At 35.2% G+C, this 26,423-nt stretch overlaps 1 protein-coding gene across 1 annotated transcript; it reads right to left on the bottom strand.

The window, feature by feature from the left end:
• Nucleotides 1-8,918: 8,918 nt before the first annotated feature.
• Nucleotides 8,919-19,783, bottom strand: arf1 (ADP-ribosylation factor 1). The gene is made up of 5 exons (XM_056470979.1): nucleotides 19,700-19,783; nucleotides 17,407-17,577; nucleotides 17,196-17,306; nucleotides 15,694-15,818; nucleotides 8,919-10,829 (listed from the first exon to the last, which is right to left on the bottom strand). The coding sequence occupies exons 2-5, from the start codon at nucleotides 17,549-17,551 to the stop codon at nucleotides 10,668-10,670; spliced, it is 543 nt and encodes a 180-aa protein (XP_056326954.1). The 5' UTR covers nucleotides 17,552-17,577; nucleotides 19,700-19,783; the 3' UTR covers nucleotides 8,919-10,667.
• Between the last annotated feature and the right edge of the window lie 6,640 nt (nucleotides 19,784-26,423).

Here is a 26,423-nt window from a genome sequence, read left to right on the forward strand (position 1 = left end):
TCATCCTTACAGTTAAATTGCTGTATGTTGCTGCATAAGCATTCAAAGGGGTTAGTTCACTCAAAAACGGCTATATGCACACTATTAAGTGGTTATGAGATTCATTTGCATCTGTTTCAGACTCAAACCAATCACAGAGCACAGATTTACATGAGGCACAATCACGTGTACACACTGTACGTTGCTGCGTGTGCATTTAAAGGGGGTTAGTTCACTCTAAAATGACTGTTTGCTCACTATTAAGCGGTTATAAGATTCTTTCTTCTGTTGAACACAAAAGAAGATATTTTGAAGAATGTTGAAGTCCTTGTTTTTCCTAGTCGGTGGTTACAGCTTTCTTCAAAATATCTTCTTTTCTATTCACAAATTCACCGGCGGTGCCATGATAGCAGCTCAGATTACTGTGCTCTGCTGCATGTGCATTTAAAGGGGTAGTTCACCTAAAAAGTGACTATTCGATCACCCTCAAGTGGTTATGGGATTCTTTTTTTTTGGTCAAACACAAAAGAAGATATTTTGAAGAATGTTGGAAATCTGTAACCATTGAAATTCTTAGTATTTGTTTTTCCTTGTTGATGGTTACTTAAGATTTTTACAGCTCAGACCACTGATGCCACTTCATCCACACCTCCATTCCCTGTTTCAGACTTGAGGCAGTCACAGAGCACAGATTTACATGCGGCACATTCATCTGGAGACATTCTACTTGAATATATTATTAAGTGTAGAGCTCATGTTTACAGTCGTGATACTGTACGTTGCTGCATGTGCATTTAAAGGGGTAGTTCACTCAAAAATGACTGTTTGCTCATCCTCAAGCGGCTATTGGATTCTTCCGCTGAACGCAAAATAAGATATTTTGAAGAATGTTGGAAATCTTTAACTATTGAAATTCTTAGTCCTTGTTTTTCCTAGCTAATGGTTACAGCTTTCTTCAAAATATCTTCTTTTATGTTCACAGTCACCGGCAGTGCCATGATAGCAGCTCAGATTACTGTGCTTTGCTGCATGTGCATTTAAAGGGGTAGTTCACCTAAAAAGTGACTATTCGCTCACCCTTAAGCATTTATGGGATTCTTTCTTCTGTCGAACACAAAAGAAGATATTTTGAAAAATGTTGGAAATCTGTAACCATTGAAATTGTCAGTATTTCTTTTCCCTACTTGATGGTTACTTAAGATTTCTTCAGATTTTTACCGCTCAGACAATATATCTGGATACATTCCACTTGAATATAATACAAGTGTACAGTTCATTTTTACATTCGGGTTAATGTATGTTACTCCATAAGCATTTAAAGGGGTAGTTCACTCAAAAATGACTATTTGCTCACCCTCAATTCTTTTCTGTTGAACACGAAAGCTGTAACCACGACTAGGAAAAACAAATGCCAAGAATTTCAATGCTTAAAGATTTCAAACATTCTTCAAAATATCTTCTTTTTTCAAAATATCTTCCTTTATGTTCTTAAAGCCACCGGCGGTGCCATGATAGGAACTCAAACCACTTATGCCCCTTCATCCACACTTTTGTCCCGTTTTTAAGACTCAGGCCAATCACGGAGCGCAGATTTAAATGCACAACATTCATCTGGATACACTCCACTTGAATATACAGTACTACAAGTGTACAGTTCATCTTTACAGTCGGCTGCATATGCATTTAAACGGGGTTAGTTCACTCAAAAATTACCATTTGCTCACTGTTGAGCAGTTAGGAGATTCTTTTTTCTGTTGAACACAAAAGAAGATATTTTGAAGAATGTTGTAAATCTGTAACCATGGAAATTCTTAGTACTTTCCTAGTCAATGGTTACGGCTTTCATCAGAATATCTTCTTTTATGTTCACAAAGTCACCGGCGGCGCCATGATAGCAGCTGATTACTGTGCTTTGCTGCATGTGCATTTAAAGGGGTAGTTCACCTAAAAAGGCACCATTCGCTCACCCTTAAGCGGTTATGAGATTCTTTCTTCTGTTGAACACAAAAGCAGATGTTTTGAAGAATGTTGGAAATCTGTAACCATTGAAATTCTTAGTATTTGTTTTTCCTTATTGATGGTTACTTAAGATTTCTTGAGATTTTTATAGCTCAGACGATATATCTGGATACATTCCACTTGAATATACTAAGTGTACACTTCATTTTTTACTGTATGTTGCTCCATAAGCATTTTAAAAGGGTAGTTCACTCAAAAATGACCATTTGCTCATCCTCAAGTGGCTAGGAAAAATAAATGCTAAGAATTTCAATGGTTACAGATTTCCAACATACTTTAAAATATCTTCTTTTTAAAAAAAATATGTTTTATGTTCAGAAAGCCACCGACGGCACCATGATAGGAGCTCAGACCACTGATTACCCTTCATCCACACTTCTGTCCCGTTTTTTTCAGACTCAGGGCAATCACGGAGCACAGATTTAAACGCAGGACATTTATCTGGATGCATTCCAGTTCATCCTTACAGTCAAATTACTGTACTTTGCTGCATAAGCATTTAAAGGGGTAGTTCTGCTAAAAATGACTATCCGCTCACCCTCAAAAGGGTTATGAGGTCTTTTCTTCTGTCAAACACAAAAGAAGATATTTTGAAGAATGTTGGAAATCTGTAACCATTGAAATTCTCAGTTTTCAGTCATGATATTCGCCTTTATCCACAACTTTGTCCCTGTTTTAGACCCGGGCCAATCACGGAGCACAGTCTTACATGCAGCACATTTATCTGGATGCATCTCACTTGAGTATACTAATAAGTGTACACTTCATCTTTACAGTCGTGATACTGTAATTTGCTGCATGTGCATTTAAAGGGGTAGTTCACTCCAAAATGACTATTCGCTCATGTCAAGCTCTCTGTTGAACACAAAAGAAGATATTTTGAAGAATGTTGGAAATCTGTAACCATTGAAATTCATGTTTGTAGTGAATGGATGCAGATATCTTCAAATATCTTCTTATGCTCAACTGATAATAAAACTCATAAAGGTTTATAACCACTTGGAGTGAGTAAAAAGTGAGGACATCTTCATCTTTAAGGGAACGGTCTCTTTAATTGGGGAATCTCAGGAAATCTGTCCTAAAACATGTCTCTGGTCACATTTGCTTATTTTAGGATATTAAAATTACAACCCCACCTAATTAAAAAAACATTCAGAGTAATACGGGAAAGTTTACTTAACTTATATGGAATTTCTAATTATTTCTTGAATTAAAGGGATAGTTCACTCAAAAATTTTAATTATGTACTCACCCCTCACTCATTGAGTTTTTTCATCGAACACAAAAGAAGATATTTTGAAAAATGCTGGTTGATCCCCCCCCTCCCCATTGACTTCCATTGTATATTCCTTCTATGCAAGTCAGTGGTTCTCATCAGTCTGCATTTTTCTAAATATCTTCTTTCAAGAGTTCACACTTAGAAAATGCTCGACTATGATAGCAGGTTTGGCATGCTGTCCCGGGAGAGAACCCTGATCTCGGAGATGGATGAGCCCGAGGTTCCCGCCTGGTCAATGAGCATTAGGAGGGATACGAGATCAGGTGTTTCTCGAGTGCCACATTTTTCTATGTATGCGTTAAGTGCTTGTGACTGTATTACGATTCACTTATGTACATGTTTTTAGACTGTGGGAGGAAACCGGAGGACCCGGAGAAAACCCATGCAAACACAGGGAGAACATGCAAACTCCACACAGGGAGTGCCGACTGGCTCAATTAGAACTTGAACCTGTGGCCTTCTTACTGCGAGGCAGCAGTGCTAACCACTGAGCCACCGTGTTGCCCGATCATGAAAGAGGAGGAGGGAGAAGGGAAGGATGGGGGGGGGGGTTCCAAAAACGAAGATAAGGAATGAAGTTTAGGCAGGATATTTATAGTAGTTTTAGAATGATCTGATAGGCTAGCTAATGATTAGCAATGAGGATCAGCTGTGGTCAATCATATCACGTGCTCCTCTCGAAATTAGTTTGTGAAACTTCACATAGTGTTCAACAGAAGAAGAAAAAACTATACAAGGACATTTTATTTTTGAGTGAACTATCCCTTTAAAGCAATCGAAATCAAATAGTTACAATGAAAACGTTGAGGTAAAAATGATACCTTTTCTGTCAATATAATTACAAAATACAAATAAAATAATCATACAGAACATAACACCTCCACACTTTTCTTTTTATAATTGGTGTTGAACTGTAACGGACATGTTTTTGGAGAAAGGAGAAGAATATGAGCACACGAGGACTTTTTATTGTATATTTTGCTGAAATAAACCACGTTTTCTTCCCGACACCCTGCGTTGTTCGGTACCTGCCCTCGACACCTTCCCATATTGTCTTCTCGATATAATTTGTTCTCGTTTTTCCTGACTGCTGGAATGTGCTCCTGTCGCTGTAATAGAGCGGACTGTTTGCATTCGCATTGAGTGCCTGTGAAAGGCGGCATTCTGTTGGCTGGCACCTGGGGCCGTGCGAGAAAAGAGCAAAAAGCGCAGACAAAAGACGAGTGCAAAAATCCAGGCCCAGGGATGTGCCCGAGCGCCACACACAAACCCCAAGCCGCTGGAGCAGCAGGAGTGGGCTGAACAAAAGCCACCCTGTAAGAGAGCCAGCGAAAAAAGGGGAGCAACACCCCTCCTTTTCCCACCATCGTGCCTTCCCTGCCATGTATTACTGGCTTGGCTGCATTATCCATGGCAGCCTAATCGGGCCAAAGGAACGTTGTCCTAGATTGCTTTTCCCTCCCCCTTGTTGGGCCAAAGCCACGGCGCCTGATTTCAGGCTGGTGACCCTGCAGGCCCAGCCGATCCTATTTGTCACTTATTAAAGTGCCAAGGAGGGCTTTGGAGAACTGGAGGGCGTTTTGGTGGCGATTTAATGATATCTTGCTCATTAAACAGACATTATCGGTTATATCGGTCACCGAAATCAAAGACCTGTAGTCGGCCTGGTGAAAGAGGACATCTTTTTTCTCGTTTTGCAGTTATTTTCATCATTTTGTATTCAAATTGGTGGTGAAATAATGATATATCGGTTACTCTGAAACCTACGACCAAATTAATGATATATCGGTAGTGAACTAACAATGTATCGGTCAATATGAAATCAAAGACACGTGGTCGGCCTGATGAAAGAGGTTTTCATTTTCTAATTTTTGCAGTTATTCCCATCTTTTTGTGTTCAAATTGGTGGTGAATGAATGATATATCTGTCATTATTGGACATTATCGGTTATATCAGTCACTGAAATCAAATACCTGTAGTCGGCCTGGTGAAAGAGGACATCTTTTTCTCATTTTTGCAGTTATTTTCATCATTTTGTATTCAAATTGGTGGTGAATTAATGATATATCGGTCATATCGGTTACTATGAAACCAAAGACCAAATTATTGATATATCTGTTGTGATCTAATGAAGTATCGGTCAATATGACATCAAAAACACGTAGTCGGCCTGATGAAAGGGGTTTTCATTTTCTCATTTTTGCAGTTATTCCCATCATTTAGTGTTTATTGAACTTTGTATTAAAATTGGTGCTGAATTATTGATATATCGGTCATTATTGGTCACTATGAAATCAAAGATCCGTAGCCGGCCTGGGAAAAGAGGACATCTTCTTCTTGTTTTGCAGCTGTTCCCATCATTTTGGATTCAAATTTGTGGTGAAATAATGATATATCGGTCATATCGGTTACTTTGAAACCTATGACCAAATTAATGGTATATCGATGGTGAACTAATGATGTATCGGTCAATATGAAATCAAAGACACGTGGTCGGCCTGATGAAAGAGGTTTTCATTTTCTCATTTTTGCAGTTATTCCCTTCATTTTGTGCTCAAATTGGTTGTGAATTAATGATATATCTGTCATTATTGGACATTATCGGTTATATCAGTCACTATGAAATCCAATACCTGTAGTCAGCCTGGGAAAAGAGGACATCTTTTTCTTTAATTTTTGCAGTTATTTTCATCATTTTGGATTCAAATTTATGGTGAAATAATGATATATCGGTCATATCGGTTACTATGAAACCAAAGACCAAATGAATGATATATCAATGGTGAACTAATAATGTATCGGTCAATATGAAATCAAAGACACGTGGTCGGCCTGATGCAAGAGGTTTTCATTTTCTAATTTTTGCAGTTATTCCCATCATTTTGTGTTCAAATTGGTGGTGAATGAATGATATATCTGTCATTATTGGACATTATCGGTTATATCAGTCACTATGAAATCAAATACCTGTAGTCGGCCTGGTGAAAGAGGACATCTTTTTCTCATTTTTGCAGTTATTTTCATCATTTTGTATTCAAATTGGTGGTGAATTAATGATATATCGGTCATATCGGTTACTATGAAACCAAAGACCAAATTATTGATATATCGGTTGTGATTTAATGACGTATCGGTCAATATGACATCAAAAAACACGTAGTCGGCCTGATGAAAGGGGTTTTCATTTTCTCATTTTTGCAGTTATTCCCATCATTTAGTGTTTATTGAACTTTGTATTAAAATTGGTGCTGAATTATTGATATATCGGTCAATATTGGTCACTATGAAATTAAAGACCCGTAGCCGGCCTGGTGAAAGAGGACATCTTCTTCTTGTTTTGCAGTTATTCCCATCATTTTGGATTCAAATTTTTGGTGAAATAATGATATATCGGTCATATCGGTTACTTTGAAACCTATGACCAAATTAATGATATATCGAGGGTGAACTAATGACGTATCGGTCAATATGAAATCAAAAACACATAGTCTGCCTGATGAAAGGGGTTTTCATTTTCTCATTTTTGCAGTTATTCCCTTCTTTTTGTGTTCAAATTGGTGGTGATTTAATGATATATCTGTCATTATTGGACATTATCGGTTAATTCAGTCACTATGAAATCAAATACCTGTAGTCGGCCTGGTGAAAGAGGACATTTTTTTTCTCGTTTTTGCAGTTATTTTCATCATTTTGTATTCAAATTGGTGGTGAATTAATGATATATCGGTCATATCGGTTACTATGAAACCAAAGACCAAATTATTGATATATCGGTTGTGATCTAATGACGTATCGGTCAATATGACATCAAAGACACGTAGTCGGCCTGATGAAAGGGGTTTTCATTTTCTCATTTTTGCAGTTATTCCCATCATTTTGTGTTTATTGAACTTTGTATTAAAATTGGTGCTAAATTTATTATATATCGGTCATTATTGGTTATATTGGTCACTATGAAATCAAAGACCCGTAGCCGGCCTGGTGAAAGAGGTCATCATTTTCCTGTGTTACAGTTATTCCCATCATTTTGTATTCAAATTAGTTGTGAATTAATGAAATATCTGTCATTATTGGACATTAACTGTTATATCGGTCACTGGAATCAAAGACCTGTAGTCGGCCTGGTGAAAGAGGACATCTTTTACTCGTTTTGCAGTTATTTTCATCATTTTGCATAGAAATTGGAGATTTAATGATATATTGGTCATTATTGGTTGTATTGGTCACTATGAAATCAAAGACCCGTAGCCGGCCTGGTGAAAGAGGTCATCTTTTTTTCTTGTTTTGCAGTTATTCCCATCATTTTGTATTCAAATTGGTGGTGAATTAATGATATATTTGTCATTATTGCACATTATCGGTTATATCGATCACTATAAAGTCAAAGACCCGTAGCCGGCCTGGGAAAAGGGGACATCTTTTTCTCGTTTTGCAGTTATTCCAATAATTTTGTATTAAAAATTTTGGTGAAATAATGAAATATCTGTCATTATTGGACATTATCGGTTATATCGGTCACTATGATATCAAAGACCCATAGTCGGCCTGGTGAAAGGGGTCTTTATTCTGTTGTTTTTGCAATTATTCCAATTATGTATATAAATTTATATACATTTTGTATATAAATTGATGGTGAAATAATGATAAATCGGTCATTATGAAATCAAGAAGAGCTGTAGAAATGGGTGAAAGGGGTGCTTTTTTTCTCGTTTTGCATTTCATGTTTACAATTTGCATTTTATACAATTTGTTCTGGTGGTGAATTAATGATATATCGGTCATATCGGTTACTATGAAACCAAAGATCAAATTAATAAAGTATCGGTCAATATGAAATCAAAAACACGTAGTCGGCCTGATGAAAGGGGTTTTCATTTTCTCATTTTTGCAGTTATTCCCATCATTTAGTGTTTATTGAACTTTGTATTAAAATTGGTGCTAAGTTAATGATATCGGTCATTATCGGTTCCTATGAAATCAAAGACGTGTAGCCGGCGTGGTGAAAGGGGTCTTTATTTTGACGTTTTGCAGTTATTCCCATAATTTTGTATTCAAATTGGTGGTGAATAATGATATAATTGGTCATTATTGGACATTATCGGTTATATCAGTCACTATGGAATCAAAGACCCTTAGTTGGCCTGGTGAAAGGGGTCTTTATTTTCTTGTTTTGCAGTTATTACCATCATTTTGTATTCAAATTAGTGGTGAATTAATGAAATATCTGTCATTACTGGACATTATCGGTTATATCGGTCACTATGAAATTAAAGACCCGTAAGAGTGAAAGATTTTGCAGTTATTCCCATGTGTTGTGTTTATTAACCTTTGTAATCAAATTGCAGCTGAATTAATGATATATCGGTCATAATCGGTTACTATAAAAACAAAGACCCATAGCTGGCCTGGTGAAAGAGGCTCGTTTTGCAGTTATTTACATCATTTTGTATTCAAATTGGTATTCAAAAAAAACATTCAATGTCAGTATGTACAGTACACACTGTTAAAAAATAAACCAAGTAACTGCTGTGTTGACCAGCAAAATTGGTGTATTTTTATATTTATGATCACCATAATCAATCAATTACCTCCAAAACATAATTTGAAGTGTGCATTGAAATAAAGAGAGCACAAGAGTAATCCAGTTATACGAATATATTTAATAACAGTGCATTTCTGTCAAAATTTGAAAAAAACAAATACATAGGTTACAAGTCACACTATAAAACATTTTGCTAAGATTCACATAGTTTCGACCCCCCAAGTAATCAGTGTCTACCAAACCAGGTTAATTGAGAAAAGAAGAGAAATAAAGATAAATAACGGGTTGTTTTCAAACATCGCCTATACAGTGACCATGTGAAAGGTTGTTCATCTCAAACGGGTCTCTATGGACCGTAAAGGCACCAGGGCTACTCGTATACAATTTTTCGGTGATATTAATATGCCAACATTCTCCAGATATACTTACAGCTGTGCGTATTTAAAGGGGACCTTTTATGCCCCTTATAACAAGATGTAAAATAAATCTGATGTCCATAGAGTGTGTGAAGTTTCAGCTCAAAATACAGTGTGAATAATGTTTTATAAGTCTTTAAAACTGACCCTTTTAGGCTTTGATCCTAATTGTGTTGTTTTAGTGACTGTCACTTTAAATTCAAATGAGATTGTGCTCTTTTTAAGAGGGCGGAGCTACAAATGCCTGTGTGTCAGCATAGTGGCAGATTAAAACTCAAATGGCGGACAGCTGCTTCTCACTCAGGGCTGTTTATGCTAATGAGGGAGAGATGGTCACTAGTGGGTGGGGCTTTTTACCCCTCTGATGACACGTACAAAGGGTGAACATCAATCAGTGTTTCTGCAGACTGTTTTTATCAAGTGTGGTTATAAAAAAAAAAATCTAATTAATTTTTATCATTAGGAGCTGGTTATATTCGCACACTGCTGCCACACGAACCCCTTATAAAAGTGATTTTTGCATAATAGGTCCCCTTTAAGACTTAAAAACTACCGACTTTGTTAACGTGTGCTTATTAAAGAGACAGTTCACCCAAAACTAAAAAAAATCCGTTATCATACTATTAACATAACCAGTTTGAGTTTCTTTTTTTATGTTGAATACAATAGAAGATATTTAGAAAAATGTTTATTTAAAAAACAACCATTTACTTCCATAGTATTTGTTTTTTCTAATATTGAAGTCAATGGTTTGAACATTCTACAAAATATCTACTTTTGGTGATTAAATTTCGAATTTTCTGCGTGAACTCTCTCTTTAAATGAGGTTAATGTTGTTTATCTTGATTTTAAGTCCAGAATACAAAGTTAAAAGTAACACTTGAACAAAGACTGTCAAAACAACTTAATATTTAACTCTAGGTACGCTTGTTTTTCTAACCGACTGAAACAAAACAAAACAAACAGTCCGGGTGTCATTTCACGACCCTTGAAGGATCGCGACAGTAAAGCTAGAGGTCACGTCAGCCTTGGCTGCAAAGACAGTGTGATTCGTTTTGGTTTTCCTCCTCGAAACCGAACCGTAATATGTGCAGGTAGTGTCCGTAATGTACTCGGTTCAAGACCAACAAAACAGCTTTGTTTACAGTACATCTAACAGAGCGAGTCTTATTAAAGAGCACAATAAAATAATACACTGGAGTTTCCAAGACGAACTCGAACGGTAACAAATGGAGGAGAAAATGGAAAATAAAGAACGATGGACTAAAATCTAGTTTGCATAATGGTGCTCAAAAGCTGCCTCACAACAAAAACTATTTACATTAAACATGTTTTCTTCCATGAAGCGTGTTTGAAATGAGCGCAGCTTCCAGCCCCGTTTGTTTTAGAAAGGAGAAGATCAGACTAGGGAAGAGCAGTGGAGTGAGGTCATTATTTCTGGTTTTTCAGCTGATTGGACAACCAGTCGAGTCCTTCATAGAGGCCGTCGCCGCTTGTGGCACACGTGGCCTGAATGTACCAGTTTCTGTGCCGGAGTGAGTGCAGACCCAGCTTGTCCGTGATTTCGGCGGCGTTCATGGCGTTTGGCAGATCCTGCAGGACAAAGACTGTTAAATACAATAGTGAATTTTCCTTTTCAAATATTTCCCAAATGATGTTTAACAGAGGACGAAATTTGACTATTTCCTACTAGAGCTGCTCGATTATGGGAAAAATCATAATCAGGATCAGGGGCGATGCTAGTCCCATTTTACTGGGGCACGTGCCCCAGTAACAATCTCCAGTGCCCCAGTAAATGCATTGAGATATGATTTACTTCATATGCAGGTGTATTTATTAAGACTGGTAATTCCGAAATAAAGACGTTATTTTCTATGTGCAACCGAACCAACGCTGGTGAAAGCAATGTGTTAAATCAAAAAGCAAAGTGACGCATCTCCGCGCCTCTCGCACGCGCTGCTCTTCTGCCGGTGCGAGTCCCGGTAATTTACATGCGTGCCAAAAAAGTAGGCTACTTGCTTGTCAATGTGCCGCTCATGCGTTGTAAAACCGGCGTAACAGCCTTTTTTTTGTTTAGCAAATCGACAAAACTAAAGGTTAAACAATATGACGGTGATCTTACTAAGCGTGCCTCCTGATTCATTAGTATGAAGCAAAAAGGAGGGATGAGGAGATGAGGAAGGATGAGGAGTCAGGGAGGTAAAGACTTAATAAACCTAATTCTCTGCCATGTGTCAAGTCTAAGACAACAGATCATTTTATAAAACATCATTTTTTTTGTATTTTATTGAATTGTCTATAGAATTTCATTCAAATGAAATTAATATTTATTACATATTTATGCAAAAGATTTCTTAAATGATCTTAGCATATCACTCCAGTTGTGTCTAAACATTGTTTTTCTGTTACATTTAAGATTATTTAGAATAATAATTGTATAACAACAAGAATAATTTTATATATACATATATATTTTTTTTTTTGAGGGGGGGGCGGTGCCCCAGTAGAGCTTTATGTCTAGCAACGCCCCTGATCAGGATTATTTTGGTCATAATTGTAATCTTGATTATTCAAGACGATTATCAGTTGAAGTCAAAATTATTCGCCCTCCTGTGATTTATTTATTTATTTTTTATAAATATTTCTTAAATGACGTTTAACAGATTCAGGAATTTTTCACAGTATTTCCAACTATATTTTTTCTTCTGAAGAAAGTCTTATGTTGGCTAGATTAAAAGCTGGTTTAAATATTTTTAAACCTATTTCAAGGTCAATATTATTAGCCCCCTTAAGCCATTTTTTTAATTGTCTGCAGAAGAAACTACTGTCATACAAGGACTTGCCTATTTACCGTAATTAAGCCTTTAACTGTCGCTTTAAGCTGAATGCTTGTATCCTGAAAAATATCTAGTAAAATATTATTTAGGGTGATGCAGTGGCACAGTAGGTTGTGCTGTCGCCTCACAGCAAGACGGTCGCTGGTTCGAGCCTCGGCTGGGTCAGTTGGCGTTCCTGTGTGGAGTTTGCATGTTCTCCCTGCGTTCGCGTGGGTTTCCTCTGGGTGCTCCGGTTTCCCCCACAGTCCAAAGATATGTGGTACAGGTGAATTGGGTAGGCTAAATTGTCCATAGAGTATGTGTGTGAATGAGTGTTTGTGGATGTTTCCCAGAGATGGGTTTTGTCTGGAAGGGTATCTGCTGCGTAAAACATGTGCTGGATAAGTTGGCGGTTCATTCCGCTGTGGCGACTCCAGATTAATAAAGGGACTAAGCTGACAAGAAAATGAATGAATGAAAATATTATTTACTGTTATCATAGCAAAGATAAAAGAAATCAGTTATTAAAAATGAGTTATTAAAACGATTATGTTTAAAAATGGGTTGATAAAAAAATATTTCCGTTAAACAGAAATTGGGGGGAAAAGTGTCGCTAATAATTCAGGAGGGCTAATAATTCTGACTTTACCTGTGTGTGTATATATATATATATATATATATATATATATATATATATATATATATATAGTTATTTTCCTCCATGTAAATATGGAAAGGAAAATAAATACAATAGAATAAAAATATGAAACAAACTGAGCTTTAAGCATCTTCACTGTAAGAAACAAATTCATCTACAGAAGTCCTTCAGTCAAGAGCAGTGATTGATTTTCTCCTTTAAAATGATAAAAATGATAAAAACAGTTGGCAGCAGGAATATTGCGCGCTGTCACTTTAAGAGCAGTACGGTTCTGATTAATGGTTTACCTTTCACATTTCTTTTGATTCTCAACTCGTTTATTTAATACATAAATGAGGGTTAATATGAATAATCACTAAACTCCGCGCTCTGACACACATTTGCATGTATTTGACCATTAAAGCGCTCTCATTAAGATGACTTTAGATGTGTGTGCTCTGATCATCTCTGAGGCTGAGCACGCACACACAACAGCATGCGATCTCTTTCAGGCTTCTAGAAAAATGAACGATTGTCGACTTAAACCGTCATTATTATACAATTCGGATTAAAAAAAACCCCCAAACAATAAAATATGATACAAAAATAAGATAACAAAAATAAAAAATGACTAATTTTGTGCAGGAATAACAATCTTTGGATGGAAACAGCTGCTGTCAGATCTAACAGCACTAATGCAAAACACAATAGCAACACCACAGATGACAGTTAGATGTGTTAGTTTCATTTTTCGTCATTACCCCTTAAGCTATAAAATTACAATGGTAAAATAAACAAACAAACAAACAGCAGCATTACCAACAGATAAACAACTGAATGGAGTCTAAAAATAACAGCAAAATATAGCGTTTCTTGTGTTTACAAAGGCAGAATGTTTGGATTTTGAGACAGTAAGTTAAATCCAAATTAAAGTAAAGCCTTTACAGTTTTGAATGATGTCTTGCACATATCTGCATAACAAAAATAGATGCCTGTAAGGACAGTAATCATTGAGCTCACCTTATGTGTTTATGTTTTAATGCCTCCAGTAGTCTACATATGAAATCATTTGTATGCCAAGTAAGATATGCACAAAGAAGATACATTTCCTTAAAAGCAGTGTATCTGATGCTTTAATCAAGGTAACCTAGTTAAATTTGCATATGCGCAGGATTTATATCCATTTAGAGGAGACGCATTCAGAGCTGAAGTCTGAAATATTTGCCCCTCTGTATATTTTTTCCCCAATTACTGTTTAACGGAGATATTTCTGTCCAACACATTTCTAAACATAATAGTTTTGATAACTCATTTCTAATAACTGATTTCTTTTATCTTTGCTATTTTCTCTTTGCTATTTGGGCTTATTGGAACCTAGGGGTGGGCGGTACACCGGTGTCATAGTCATCACCGGTGTGACATTGCGCCACGACATGGATTTTCTAATACCGTCAATACCGTAATTAATCAATTATGTGCCTTGAACAGCTGCATTTACATCAATAATAGCTAATTCTAAATAATAAGGCATTCAATTTTCTTCAAACGTTCAGTTGTGGTCTGAATACCTGTCCTTATACTACAGGGCTCGAAATTGCAACCATTTTGGTCGCATGAGCGCCCGAAATTTAATCTATGCACCCTCATAATATATTTGGGAGCATTTGTGTGTCTGAACATAATGGTTGTAGTGCAATCTGATTTGATTTTCTCTAAAAACTTGCTGAATTGCTCTACCCTGCTGCTGTATTGGTTCATATTAGCTGTCAGTCACTCAACGCTTCCCGCTGTCAGATAACAGGGAGCTTTTGTTACTGCAGGAAATGCAAACGGCTGAAGAGTGAAAAGTGCACAGGTTTGCAAACCTCACCTAAAGTTATAATAATAATGATAATGGCGCAGATGACAGCGATCATAACATGAGGTAAATGTTGATCCACCAGCTGAGATCAATCGAGTGTTTTCGGAGAAGGTGCCCGAATCTCGATGCGTTGCATTCACCACGTGTTCAGCGCAAATGTCCGCTAAATATAAAGTCTAACACTGTACACATCATCGCCAAAGAAACTCACCTTTACTAAGTTTACACTGAAACTACGGCTCATAACAAAGAGCAGTATTGCGCCGGTGGTCATCATGAGAATCCTGCTCTGTCTGCTCATAAATTGGTGCGGCTGACTCGCCTGCTTTATTCCACCAACACAGAGAAATGAAGATCAGCTCATAACGAGACTGAGCATTTACAATGACCCAAACCAAAACTTTTAAAGAGTGATAGAAGTGAGACTTTTTTTTGTCCGTTCTTCCTTGAGATGTATTTTATTTTGCTATTGAAAGTAATACCATGATATTATACCGTCACCGTTCAAAAGATGAAAAATACCGTGATATTAATTTTAGGTCATATCGCCCAACCCTATTGGAACCTAATTAGAATAAAAATCTAAGTTTCATCTTTTGATATGATGTACTTTTAGAGAAAATTGATGTCCATATATGTGGATCCAAATTTACATAAAACACTTTTTCCTGATTGTTTTTAATGCATATTTAGCATAGTTTTTTTTTTACTTGCTTTGACTATCAGAGAGTAAAAACTAAATTTTTCCCATTTTTGGTCAGTTAAAAATAGGGTTTGGGACATTTCATAAGCTGCAAAACAGTTACAGGATGACACTGAATGTCTGTAACAAAATATAAAACATTTAAGTATTTTAAATAGCCACTTAAGAGCTAAAATGTGCTGTCCACAACACGTACGTGCACAATTAAGCCCTAGGAGGTTAAAAGGGTTTTTAAAAAATATTAAAAACTGCTTTTATTCTAGCTGAAATAAACAAATAAGACTTTCTCCAGAAGAAAAAATATTATAGGAAATACTGTGAAAAATTCCTTGCTCTGTTAAAACATCGTTTAGGAAATATTTTTGAAAATCAGAGAGTGATCCGATCAGAGAAAATGCATGAAGTGACCAGGAGTAAATAGGCTTGAAAGCCGTCAGTACCTGTTTGTTGGCAAACACTAGCAGAACAGCTTCTCTGAGCTCATCTTCGGCCAACATCCGCATCAGCTCCTCTCGCGCCTCATTCACACGCTCTCTATCATTACTGTCAACCACAAAGATCAGACCTGAAAGAAAAAAATAAAAGGAAATGTGAGTAAAATTATTTGAACTTAAATATATGGATACTTGTCTTTATCATGAAATATTAATTTTAAAAAACGCTCATGTTGCCAATAGCCAAAAATACTTATAATGACTTATAATGATAATGATGAATGAAACTTGAATGATAAAGTTTTTGTTTACACTAAAAAAATCACTCCATGTTCCATTTCCTATAGTACATGTATCAAAACTCAATTTTTAATAAGAAATCTGCATTGCTAAGACATTTTAAAGGTGATTTTTAACCAGATTCCAGATTTTCCAATAGTTGCATCTTAAAATATAGTCCATACATCAATGGAAAGTGTCATTATTGCATTTTAAAGCTGGTTTAGTTATCCATGCCCATAATTCTTACTCTTTGTTACCAATTTTATGCTTTTCCTCTACAACTAAAAGTTTATATCTTGCAATTTCAAGTCACAAAATCACAGTCCTAAAATTCTGAATGAATGCGGAGTCAGAATTAGGAGATGTAAATGCAGTTTCTTGTTGATATCTCACAATTCATATTTCCATCATAATTGAGAGCTCATTTCTGGATAATCAGTAACAGAATTGCAACTGTGGAACAAAACAGGAATAGAGAGAGAGATATTTCTTAAATGTGATAAAGACAATGAACATGCAATTGTGAGAAGTTCTGTTTTTCTAAGCGAGTCAAAATATAAAAAATCTTTCAATTCTGAGATGTAAATTAAGATGTAATTTCAGAACTCTGTAAAATGAAGAACTGCTGAATGTAAAATGTAGAATTAGGCCTACAGATTATTATTATTAGCCTTTAAACTCGCCGTTGTGAGAGAGGGAATCAGAATTGTGAGATTTAGACTAAACTTAAAGGTCTCGACTATAAAGAGTTTTTCGTCTGGATTATGAGATTAAATGACCTTTATTATTGTTGTTATTATTATTCAATCCTGGGAAAAGAATTTAATTAACAGACTAATTAGTTTTTTTTTTCTATTTACTGTTGGTAGAATTATGTGGCAAAAAGCTGCATTTATATTATTCACAGCTTTGCCTGTTTATTTTGAGATAGAAACTCTACACCATTACTTTAAATGTTACCCAGATTAATTACATGGTAAAAGCATAATATCTAAAAAAAATTTCTTAATCATTCACTAGACAGTACAGATGAGCTTTTTTTGGTGTAAAGTTGATGGCATAAGGGAAAATAGTCATCTAATGTAAAAACAAGTTCATTGATGTTATTCAAAATATAGTCATTACAGCATCCAGATTTGTATTTTACAGTACTTGTACTGCACAACAGAGTCAATAAACAAATACAAATTTAATCCTAACACTGTAGTACTAGAAAAACTTGTTACCTTGTGTGTTCTGGAAATAATGACGCCACAATGGTCGAATCTTATCTTGACCACCGACGTCCCAAACTGTAAAACTAATATTCTTGTACTCCACCGTTTCAACATTAAAACCTTGAACACAAAAGAAAAACTGAATCCACATGTGTCCAAATATCTCCATTTCAGCTGCTGATGATGATAATGATGATGATAAGTCCTATTATTGACCTACCGATTGTTGGGATGGTGGTAACAATTTCCCCCAACTTTAATTTATACAGAATTGTCGTCTTTCCAGCAGCGTCGAGTCCCACCATAAGAATTCTCATCTCCTTCTTGCCGAAGACTTTAAAGAGGTTTGCGAATATGTTCCCCATGTTCGCCAGACGTCTTTTCAACACCACTGAAACAAACAAAAGGCTGATTTAAATGCGTCAAACTCTAACAGAATCAACCGCAAACTGACTGATCATAAATATAACACATAAAATAGCGTGAAAATAAAAATAAAATCACACTTATTCAAGTCAATATAATGACAAATCATACCTGATTCTCCAAATGAGTGATATTTAAAGAGATAGTTATAAACGTACTATTGCCACTCACTCTCTGTTTCTTCTGTTGAGCACAAAATACGACATTTTGAAGAAAGCTGAAAACCTGTAACCATTGACATCCATTGGAAAAACACACACTATAGAAGTCAATGGTTACTGGTTCTCAACATTTTTCAAGATATCTTCTTATGCGTTTAACAGAAGAACTCAAACAGGTTGTGAACAGGGGTGAGTAAATGATGACAGAATTTTCATTTTTGGGTGAACCGTCCCTTTAAGAACACCAGGAGAAGCCACACACGATAACAGATATTAAAGTCTAAACGAATAAATTATTTTAATAATAAAACTAATCTAACTCGACAGCTTGGACAAGTATTTAAAAATAATAATGATAAAACCTGGCGGTGTTAAGAGAATAACATCCTAACTTAAACAACCATAAATATTTTATCGCTTTATTAAATTTGACGTTAAAACTCTTCGGAAGTTTCGCGTTTGTAGTTTATATTACTCCGGCATAATATTAATTTGTGTTGAACAGCTATAACACATTTATAGATCACACAAGTTATTATTTAAAGAGTAAAATTCACCATTTATCACTCACCATCAAGTAGCTTCACACATTTATCAAATCGTTTCTTCATTTGAACAAAAATTACGACACTTTGAAGAAAGCTAAAAACCTGTAACCATTGACATGCATAGGAAAAACAAATACTATGGAAGTCAATGGTTACCGGTTTCCAACATTTTTCAAAATATCTTTTTGTGTGTTTAATAGAAGAAACAAACTCAAACAGGTGTAAGGTGACTAAAATGTCGACAATTTTTATTTTTGGGTGAACCGTCCCTTTAAGAACACCAGGAAAAGCCACACACGATAACAGACATTAAAGTCTAAACGAATAAATTATTTTAATAATAAAACTAATCTAACTCGACAGCTTGGACAAGTATTTAAAAAGTAATAATAAATAATAATAAAAACCTGGCGGTGTTAAAAGAATAACATTACAAAATCATCCTAACTTAAACAACCATATATATTTTTATCGCTTTATCAAATTTAACGTTAAAACTCTTTGGAAGTTTCGCGTTTTTAGTTTATATTACTCCAGCATAATATTAATTTGTGTTGAACAGCTATAACACATTTATAGATCACACAAGTTATTATTTAAAGAGTAAAATTCACCATTAATCACTCACCATCAAGTAGCTCCACACATTTATCAAATAGTTTCTTCATTTGAAGAAAGCTAAAAACCTGTAACCATTGACATGCATAGGAAAAACACATCAATGGAAGTCAATGGTTACCGGTTTCCAACATTTTTCAAAATATCTTTTTGTGTGTTTCACAGAAGAAACTATCTCAAACAGGTTTTAAACAGGTAAAAGGTGACTAAAATGACGACAATTTTCATTTTTGGATGAACTGTCCCTTTAAGAACACCAGGAAAAGCCACACACGATAACAGACATTAAAGTCATAATGAATAATTTATTTAAATAATAAAACTAATCTATCTGAACAGATTGGACATGCATTAAAAAAATCAAAACAACAACAAAAACAATAATAAAAGTCTGACGGGGTTAAGAAGATAAACTTACTCGCACATATATTTGATCTCTTTATTAAATTTAACGTTCAAACTCTCCGGAAGTTCCGCGATTTTAGTTATTATTACTCCGGATAAATATTTAAAGTTGTGTTCAACAAATATAACACATTTATGGATCAAATAATTAGTTATTTACAGAATATAATTAGCTGAAGTCATCATACTGCTGTTTCCTTTGTCACAAACACATCATTAATTCAGTTTAAAGTCTTCCGTTTTAATCACAGACGACACTTCGCGATTATCCGGCGACTGTTTCCATAGAGCAAAAAGTCTAATAAACAATTAGAGTTGAAAATTGATGAGTTAAAAAAAACAAAACAAAACTCACAGTTCCAAGTTTCCTCCTTAAGTTCAAGGCGTTTCCTTCCTCAAGATGGCGGGTTTCCGGCCACGTCAGTGCGTATTGCATCACTTCCGTCGAGAAGGTGATAAGAGCGGAGAACTCTGTGGGTCAGGTTTAGTACTACAGGTAGTTATTTTATAAATTGTCTTATAAATAATTAAAATGACTGTTTTATCAATATGTAGATATAAATGACTTCATATTGTAAATTACTGTTTTAAAATACCTTATATGTACTTCATACATAAAATTAACGTATTTCAATTGTTTAGATATATTAGACTATATTGAAACTTACTATCTCATAAGTATCCAAATTATCAAAGAAACTGTAATAATAACGATTGTTTAGCATAAAAACACAGCTATTTTGATAAAAACTGATAACATTATTATTATTCAATACCATTTCTTACAACGTTCATATAAAACAATGTCATTTAGAGCAAAAACAATCCAGACATTTTTATTACAGTGTATTTTCAACAAATATTGCGAATGTGTTGTCTACATCTTGTCTAAAATGAATGTAAACTATATAAAAGTGTCTAAAACTATAGTATAGGCCATTTCAATGTGATGTCATTGACCATTTACTGTTTATTGTCAAACTATTTCATATAAAAAGCCAATCTAATCATAACTTTACGTTAAAACAGCTATCATATCATTATTTCTCAATATGTCAACCTTTTTGAACTCCTTGAAGCTATGGAAATTAAAAATGTATACCAGGAAATGTGCTAGGACCGTTGTTATTGTTTACATCCCTCAAAATGGTCGCCATTTTCTGTTATTTCATACAAAAACAGCTCTAAATGACAACTTTTAAAAGTTTGTTTTGAAAAAAAAAAAAAAGAAAAAAATGTGAAAACGCAATCAGCAGTTTACAGAATAAAACAAAAAATTACGTTTTAAACAAAATATAGCTATAAATCATAAATCTTATTTATTAGATATTATTTATAGAATGTAGTGGACTCTTTTTTACTATATGAACACATTTACCAGGAAAGAGATGTTAATAAGACCAGTTATTTATTTATTTATCCCAGAAACTGACAATGGCAATGCTTGAGAGTTCTCCACTTTGGCATATATATGCTACAATCATTGCACTGCATGCAGCAAAAAGGTGGCACAGTGGCTCAGTGGTTAGCACTCTCAGTGGCTGGAAGTGTGGAGTTTGCATGTTCTCCCCATGTTGGCATGGGTTTTTTCCGGGTGCTCCGGTTTCCCCCACAGTCCAAACACATGCGCTATAGGGGAATTGATGAACTAAATTGGCCATAGTGTATGAGTGTGTATAGATGTTTCCCAGTACTGGGTTGCAGCTGGAAGGGCATCCGCTGTGTAAAACATATGCTGGAATAGTTGCCGGTTCATTCCACAGTGGTGACCTCAGATAAATAAGAAACTAAGCCGAAGGAAAACGAATGAACACAGCATATATTATTGAAAACCTTTAGAATGTTTTATAAATAAATGTGCCAAAATGTACAAAAATCACATTACATAATTCAAACTAAATAAGGTAAATAAGGTAAATAAGGTATGTAAATAATTGACAAAACTGTCAGTTATCTCTGTTAGACTTTGCTGCAATCTCACAGTTATTTACTGCAAAAACGCCCAGTAAAATACCATGTACATTCTTACAGTTCACTACTGTAATATGCACTGCATTGTGGGTAATTTCAACACGTTTACAGTAACACTGCATATTAGGAGTTTGTGGTATTCTACTGTAATCAATGTAAGCAAGTACTGCAACTAGTTGAAGACAGTTGACCGAAAATATTATTCATTAACATCTTATATCACAGCGGCACGGTGGCTCAGTGGTTAACACTGTTGCCTTACAGCAAGAAAGTTGCTGGTTCAAGTCCCAGTTGGCATTTCTATGTGGAGTTTGCATGTTCTCCTCGTGTTGGTGTGGGTTTTCTCCAGGTGCTCCAGTTTCCTCCAATGTCCAAACACATGCGCTATAGGGGAATTGAATAAATTTAATCGGCCGTAGTGTATGAGTGTGTGTGTGAATGCGAGAGTGTGTGATTCCCAGTACTAGGTTGCGGCTGGAAGGGCATCCGCTGCGTAAAACATATGCTGGAATAGTTGGCGGTTCATTCTGCTGTGGCGAGCCCTGATAAATAAAGGGACTAAGCCAAAGGAAAATGAATGAATGAGTATGAATGAGTACACAAAATGTATTTAATATATATATATATATATATGCATGAAAATTACTTTTGTAGATCATTTAAAATGGATATAATAAAAATGAATATTAAAGATACTGATCTCGTCACTTGTTTAAAATTTATTACATTCAACAGCAAATACGAAAAATTAAGGTTTTGTACTGCTAGTGTGTAAAATGTAAATAAATTACAGTAAAAGTACTGTAAAATGGTCATACTGTCAAATTAAATGTGGTAAAGGGCATTTTACCATAAAAAGAAGCTGCGTTATGGCTATTTTACTGTCAAATGAAATTGCAGTAGGGCCCTGCTACTGTAAAACACATTTACAGGTAAGTTACCGTAAAGTGGCAGCTGCTGGGAACAGTGATGCCAGTAAGTTACCGCAAAAATACCCTATACACTGTACAGAAAATATCTGTTAAAGAGCAGTTTCAGTATTTTGTGATGTTTTCCATTTATTTATGGTTGTGAATTGCATTATGGGATGTTGATCTCTGCTCTGTAGACTTTGGATGTTGAAAATTCAACTCTGAATTTTATTGACATTTTAGTAGTTTGAAATTATATAATTAATTCATTTAATCTGGGGTCGCCACAGCGGAATGAACCGCCAACTCATCCAGCATATGTTATGTACAGCGGATGCCCTTTCAGCAGCAACCCATCACTGGGAAACATCCACACACACTCATTCACACAAATTCACTTCGGCTAATTTAGTTTATACAATTCACCTATAGCACATCTTTGGACTGAGGGGGATACCGGAGTACCTGGAGGAATCCCACGCCAACACTGGAAAAAACATGCAAACTCCACACAGAAATGCCAACTGACCCAGCCGGGGCTTGATCCAACGACCTTCTTGCTGTGAGGCGATTGTGCCACCCATTGCGCCACCATGACGCCCTAAAATGATATAACGTATAAGAAATAATATATAGAGAAATACATCTGTTAAATAACAGAAAATGCACTGGCAAGTTATTACAAGGTTTTAAAAAACATAATAGACAACACCAACACAGACAATATAGCACTTTACACTATTAAAGATGTTCATAAAAGTCACTTATTCGAACTTTTCAAGGTTAAAAGTTGTTGAAAGATCAAGGTCTCATAACCTGATTCAAAAGCAGAAATAAATAGGAAAACTTAATTCCTTCTTGTTGACCCAACACAAATGGGTTGTGTGGAACCCGACATTTTTTACAGTGCAAGGTCATCTTTTTGAGAGCTAATCTGAATTGCAACTGTATTCTTATATTCTTGCTTTACGTACATTTTAAGCAGAGCATTGCATCTTATGAATATAAAGCTGCTTTTCATTTGCGCAGCATCAAAGTATGTAGGAAGTAGAAAGGCAGCTGTCTTTTCATGCGGCGTTTCTCGAGGCGAGGTTAACAGCTGCTGCACCTCTGGGGGAGGAAGATGGAGACCTCAGCACCTCCAGTCCTCCAGAAATATTAACACCGCACTGGAGAAGCACAGTACTGCCTGTGTGTGTGTGTGTGTGTAATATCAGGTGTATGTGGCAGCTAAGAAGCTAATGATGATGCAGGAGATTTCGTTTTTCAAAATGTATTCATTATTCATCAGGGGTTGCCACAGCGGAATGAACCGCCAACTATTCCAGCATATGTTTTATACAGCGGATGCCCTTCCAGCTGCAACTCAGTACTGAGAAAACATCCATACACACTCATTCACATATACAAACTCCACACAGAAATGCCAACTGACCCAGCCGGGACTCGAACCAGCGACCTTCTTGCTGTGAGGCCACAGTGCTAACCACTGAGCCACCATGTCACCCATTTTCAACATTCATTCATTCATTTTTATTCGGTCATTTTCATTTTACTTCACCACAGCGGAATGAACCGCCAACTATTCCAGCATATGTTTTATACAGCGGATGCCCTTCCAGCTGCAACCCAGTACTGAGAAAACATCCGTACCCATTCACATATACAAACTCCACACAGAAACGCCAACTGGGACTCGAACCAGCGACCTTCTTGCTGTGAGGCCACAGTGCTAACCACTGAGCCACTGTGTCGCCCATTTTCAATATTCATTCATTCATCATTTTACTTTGCCACAGCAGAATGAACCGCCATTTACCCTGGCATATGCTTTTATGCAGCGAATGCCATTCCAGCCGCAACCCAGTTCTGGGAAGACAACCTAGAAATGGCATTGTGTAGGGGGCGGGGCTTTCTTTTTGCACATCATTCAATCAAGTTGAACATTTTCCTCTTGATTGCTGCACTTGAGGTCATTTAAAGCAAATATCATGCAAAAGCTCCCTGCTCTGGAATTCATTGCTGTATTTTGAGCAAGTCAATAAATGAATCAGTCCACCAGAGGGGGCAGTATAGTGAGTTTACAGCAGATGAACTAAAACCAAACTTTAATCCACACATTTTTATATATTTTGTTCTGTGACATAAACAGTAAGGGCTAGTTTGAATTATACAGATATTCTTGAAGATACTATATAGTCTTCTACATTTTAAGCCTATTTGGTTAAAGATGAATGTGTTTCCAGCAGATAACATTATTCTATTGCTCAAGTTTCTGTGTCAAAAATATTTAATGTGCTGAATATTAAAATTAACATTGAATTCTGTGTTCAGTTGTGCAGAGGATTGATTAAGACATCTGGTTCATCTGGTATTTTTTAAATTTGTAGTAATAAAATATGTAAAAATGCAAAAATGTCAAAATTCTGAAGTTTTGCATGTTTTGAACACAATAAACATTTGTTTGAAGTAGCATAGTTTTGAAATGTGAAAACAGAGAACCAAACAAGTCATACATGTCATTTGTTTTATTTATTTATTTATTTATTCAGATATACATCATCTGAAAGTTGAATACATTCCCATTGATGTATGTTTTTAGATAGGTCAAGATTTCAATAACTGTTTGAAAATCTGAAATCTGAGGGTTAAAAAAAATCTAAGTATTGACAAAATCTCCTTAATAGTTGTTCAAATGAAGTATTTAGTGATGAATAATAGTACTAATCAACAAGGTAGTTTTTTCTTTATGTACTGTAGGAAATTTACAAAGTGTATTCATGGAATGTGATCTTTATTAATATTCAGTTATTTTCGGCATAAAAGAAAAATAATTTGGAACCATACAATGTATTTTTAAATATTACCTCAAATGCACATGTGCAACATAATAATAAAAAAACAAAAAAAACAAATGAACAAATAAGTCAAATAAAATCAAAACAAAGCAAACAAAAAACCCTAAACAAAACAAAAACCCCAAAAACAAATAAAACTAAACAAACGAACAAATCAAATCAAAACAAATCAAAACAAAACAAATAACCAAACGAGTCAAATTAAATCTAAACAAAGCAAATCAAAACAAAACAAACAAAAACCTCAAAACAAAACAAACAAAAACCCCTCCCCCCGAGACAAAACAAAAAACGCAAATCAAACAAAACAAAACAAACAAACAAATAAAATCAAAACAAAACAAAACAAATGAACAAATAAGTCAAATAAAATCAAAACAAAGCAAAACAAAACAAAAAACCCCAAAACAAACAAAAACCCCTTCCAAAAAAAATCAAACAAAACAAACAAACAAACAAATAAATAAATAAATAAATAAATAAATAAATAAATAAATAAATAAATAAATAAATAAATAAATAAATAAATAAATAAATAAATAAATAAATAATAAATAAATAAAATAAAATAAAATAAAATCAAAACAAAAAAAAATTACAGTGCAGATATATTATCCTGGAGTCATATTAATAATGCATTTCCCAGCAGGCACCTCGATCAAATTGACATCAAGTATAAAGTCAAAAAACAAATCAACATACAAATCAATTTGACATCAAAACCTTGACGTCCATTTGACATCCACTCACTGATGCCCTTCTGATCACCAAAAAATATAAATAAAGCCTCAATTACAAATTTACTCAGGATTTTGTATACCTACGATGCATGTAAACTACCTTGATGTCAAAACAACATCAAACTGACATCTAATATTGGGTCAAAATCAAATTACAGGACAGTCCTTTAATTGATTTTTGACATATTTTTTGAGGCCAGTGTTAGATGTCAGTTTAATGTCGTTTAGCTATTTAAGGTAGTCAATTGACATCAAATAAATTTGCATTTTGACATCTATTTTAAGTTGATTTTGTTGTTGCATTTACATCAAGGTTTCTGATGGGTTAATAAGATCAAATGGACCCGCTCCAACAGGAAAAAAAAAGTCTGACTGGGGTGAAAGAGAAATGAAAAGAACTGGAATCAGTGACAACAGAAACCGACACAGTTCAACAACAGTGATTCTGAAAGTTTCACTGTCAGAAAAATCAACCCAGGCTCATTCTGAAAACGTACTGCTATATACATTTCTGGAGAGCGCCAAATACATCCCAGGAGCTTCTTATTTTGCAGTTTTTGTTTTCGTGAATCAACCAGAGGCCGCTGTGTATGCTTTTT

This window comes from Danio aesculapii, chromosome 2 (genome assembly GCF_903798145.1).
Source record: "Danio aesculapii chromosome 2, fDanAes4.1, whole genome shotgun sequence".
NCBI lineage: Eukaryota > Metazoa > Chordata > Actinopteri > Cypriniformes > Danionidae > Danio > Danio aesculapii.

Coding starts and splice junctions, on each gene's coding strand:
- arf1 (XM_056470979.1), bottom strand. CDS start 17,551: ATGGGGAACATATTCGCAAACCTCTTTAAAGTCTTCGGCAAGAAGGAG. Junction 17,307..17,406: donor TACCACCATCCCAACAATCG/GTAGGTCAATAA, acceptor TTTGTGTTCAAG/GTTTTAATGTTGAAACGGTG. Junction 15,819..17,195: donor TTATTTCCAGAACACACAAG/GTAACAAGTTTT, acceptor TTTTTCTTTCAG/GTCTGATCTTTGTGGTTGAC.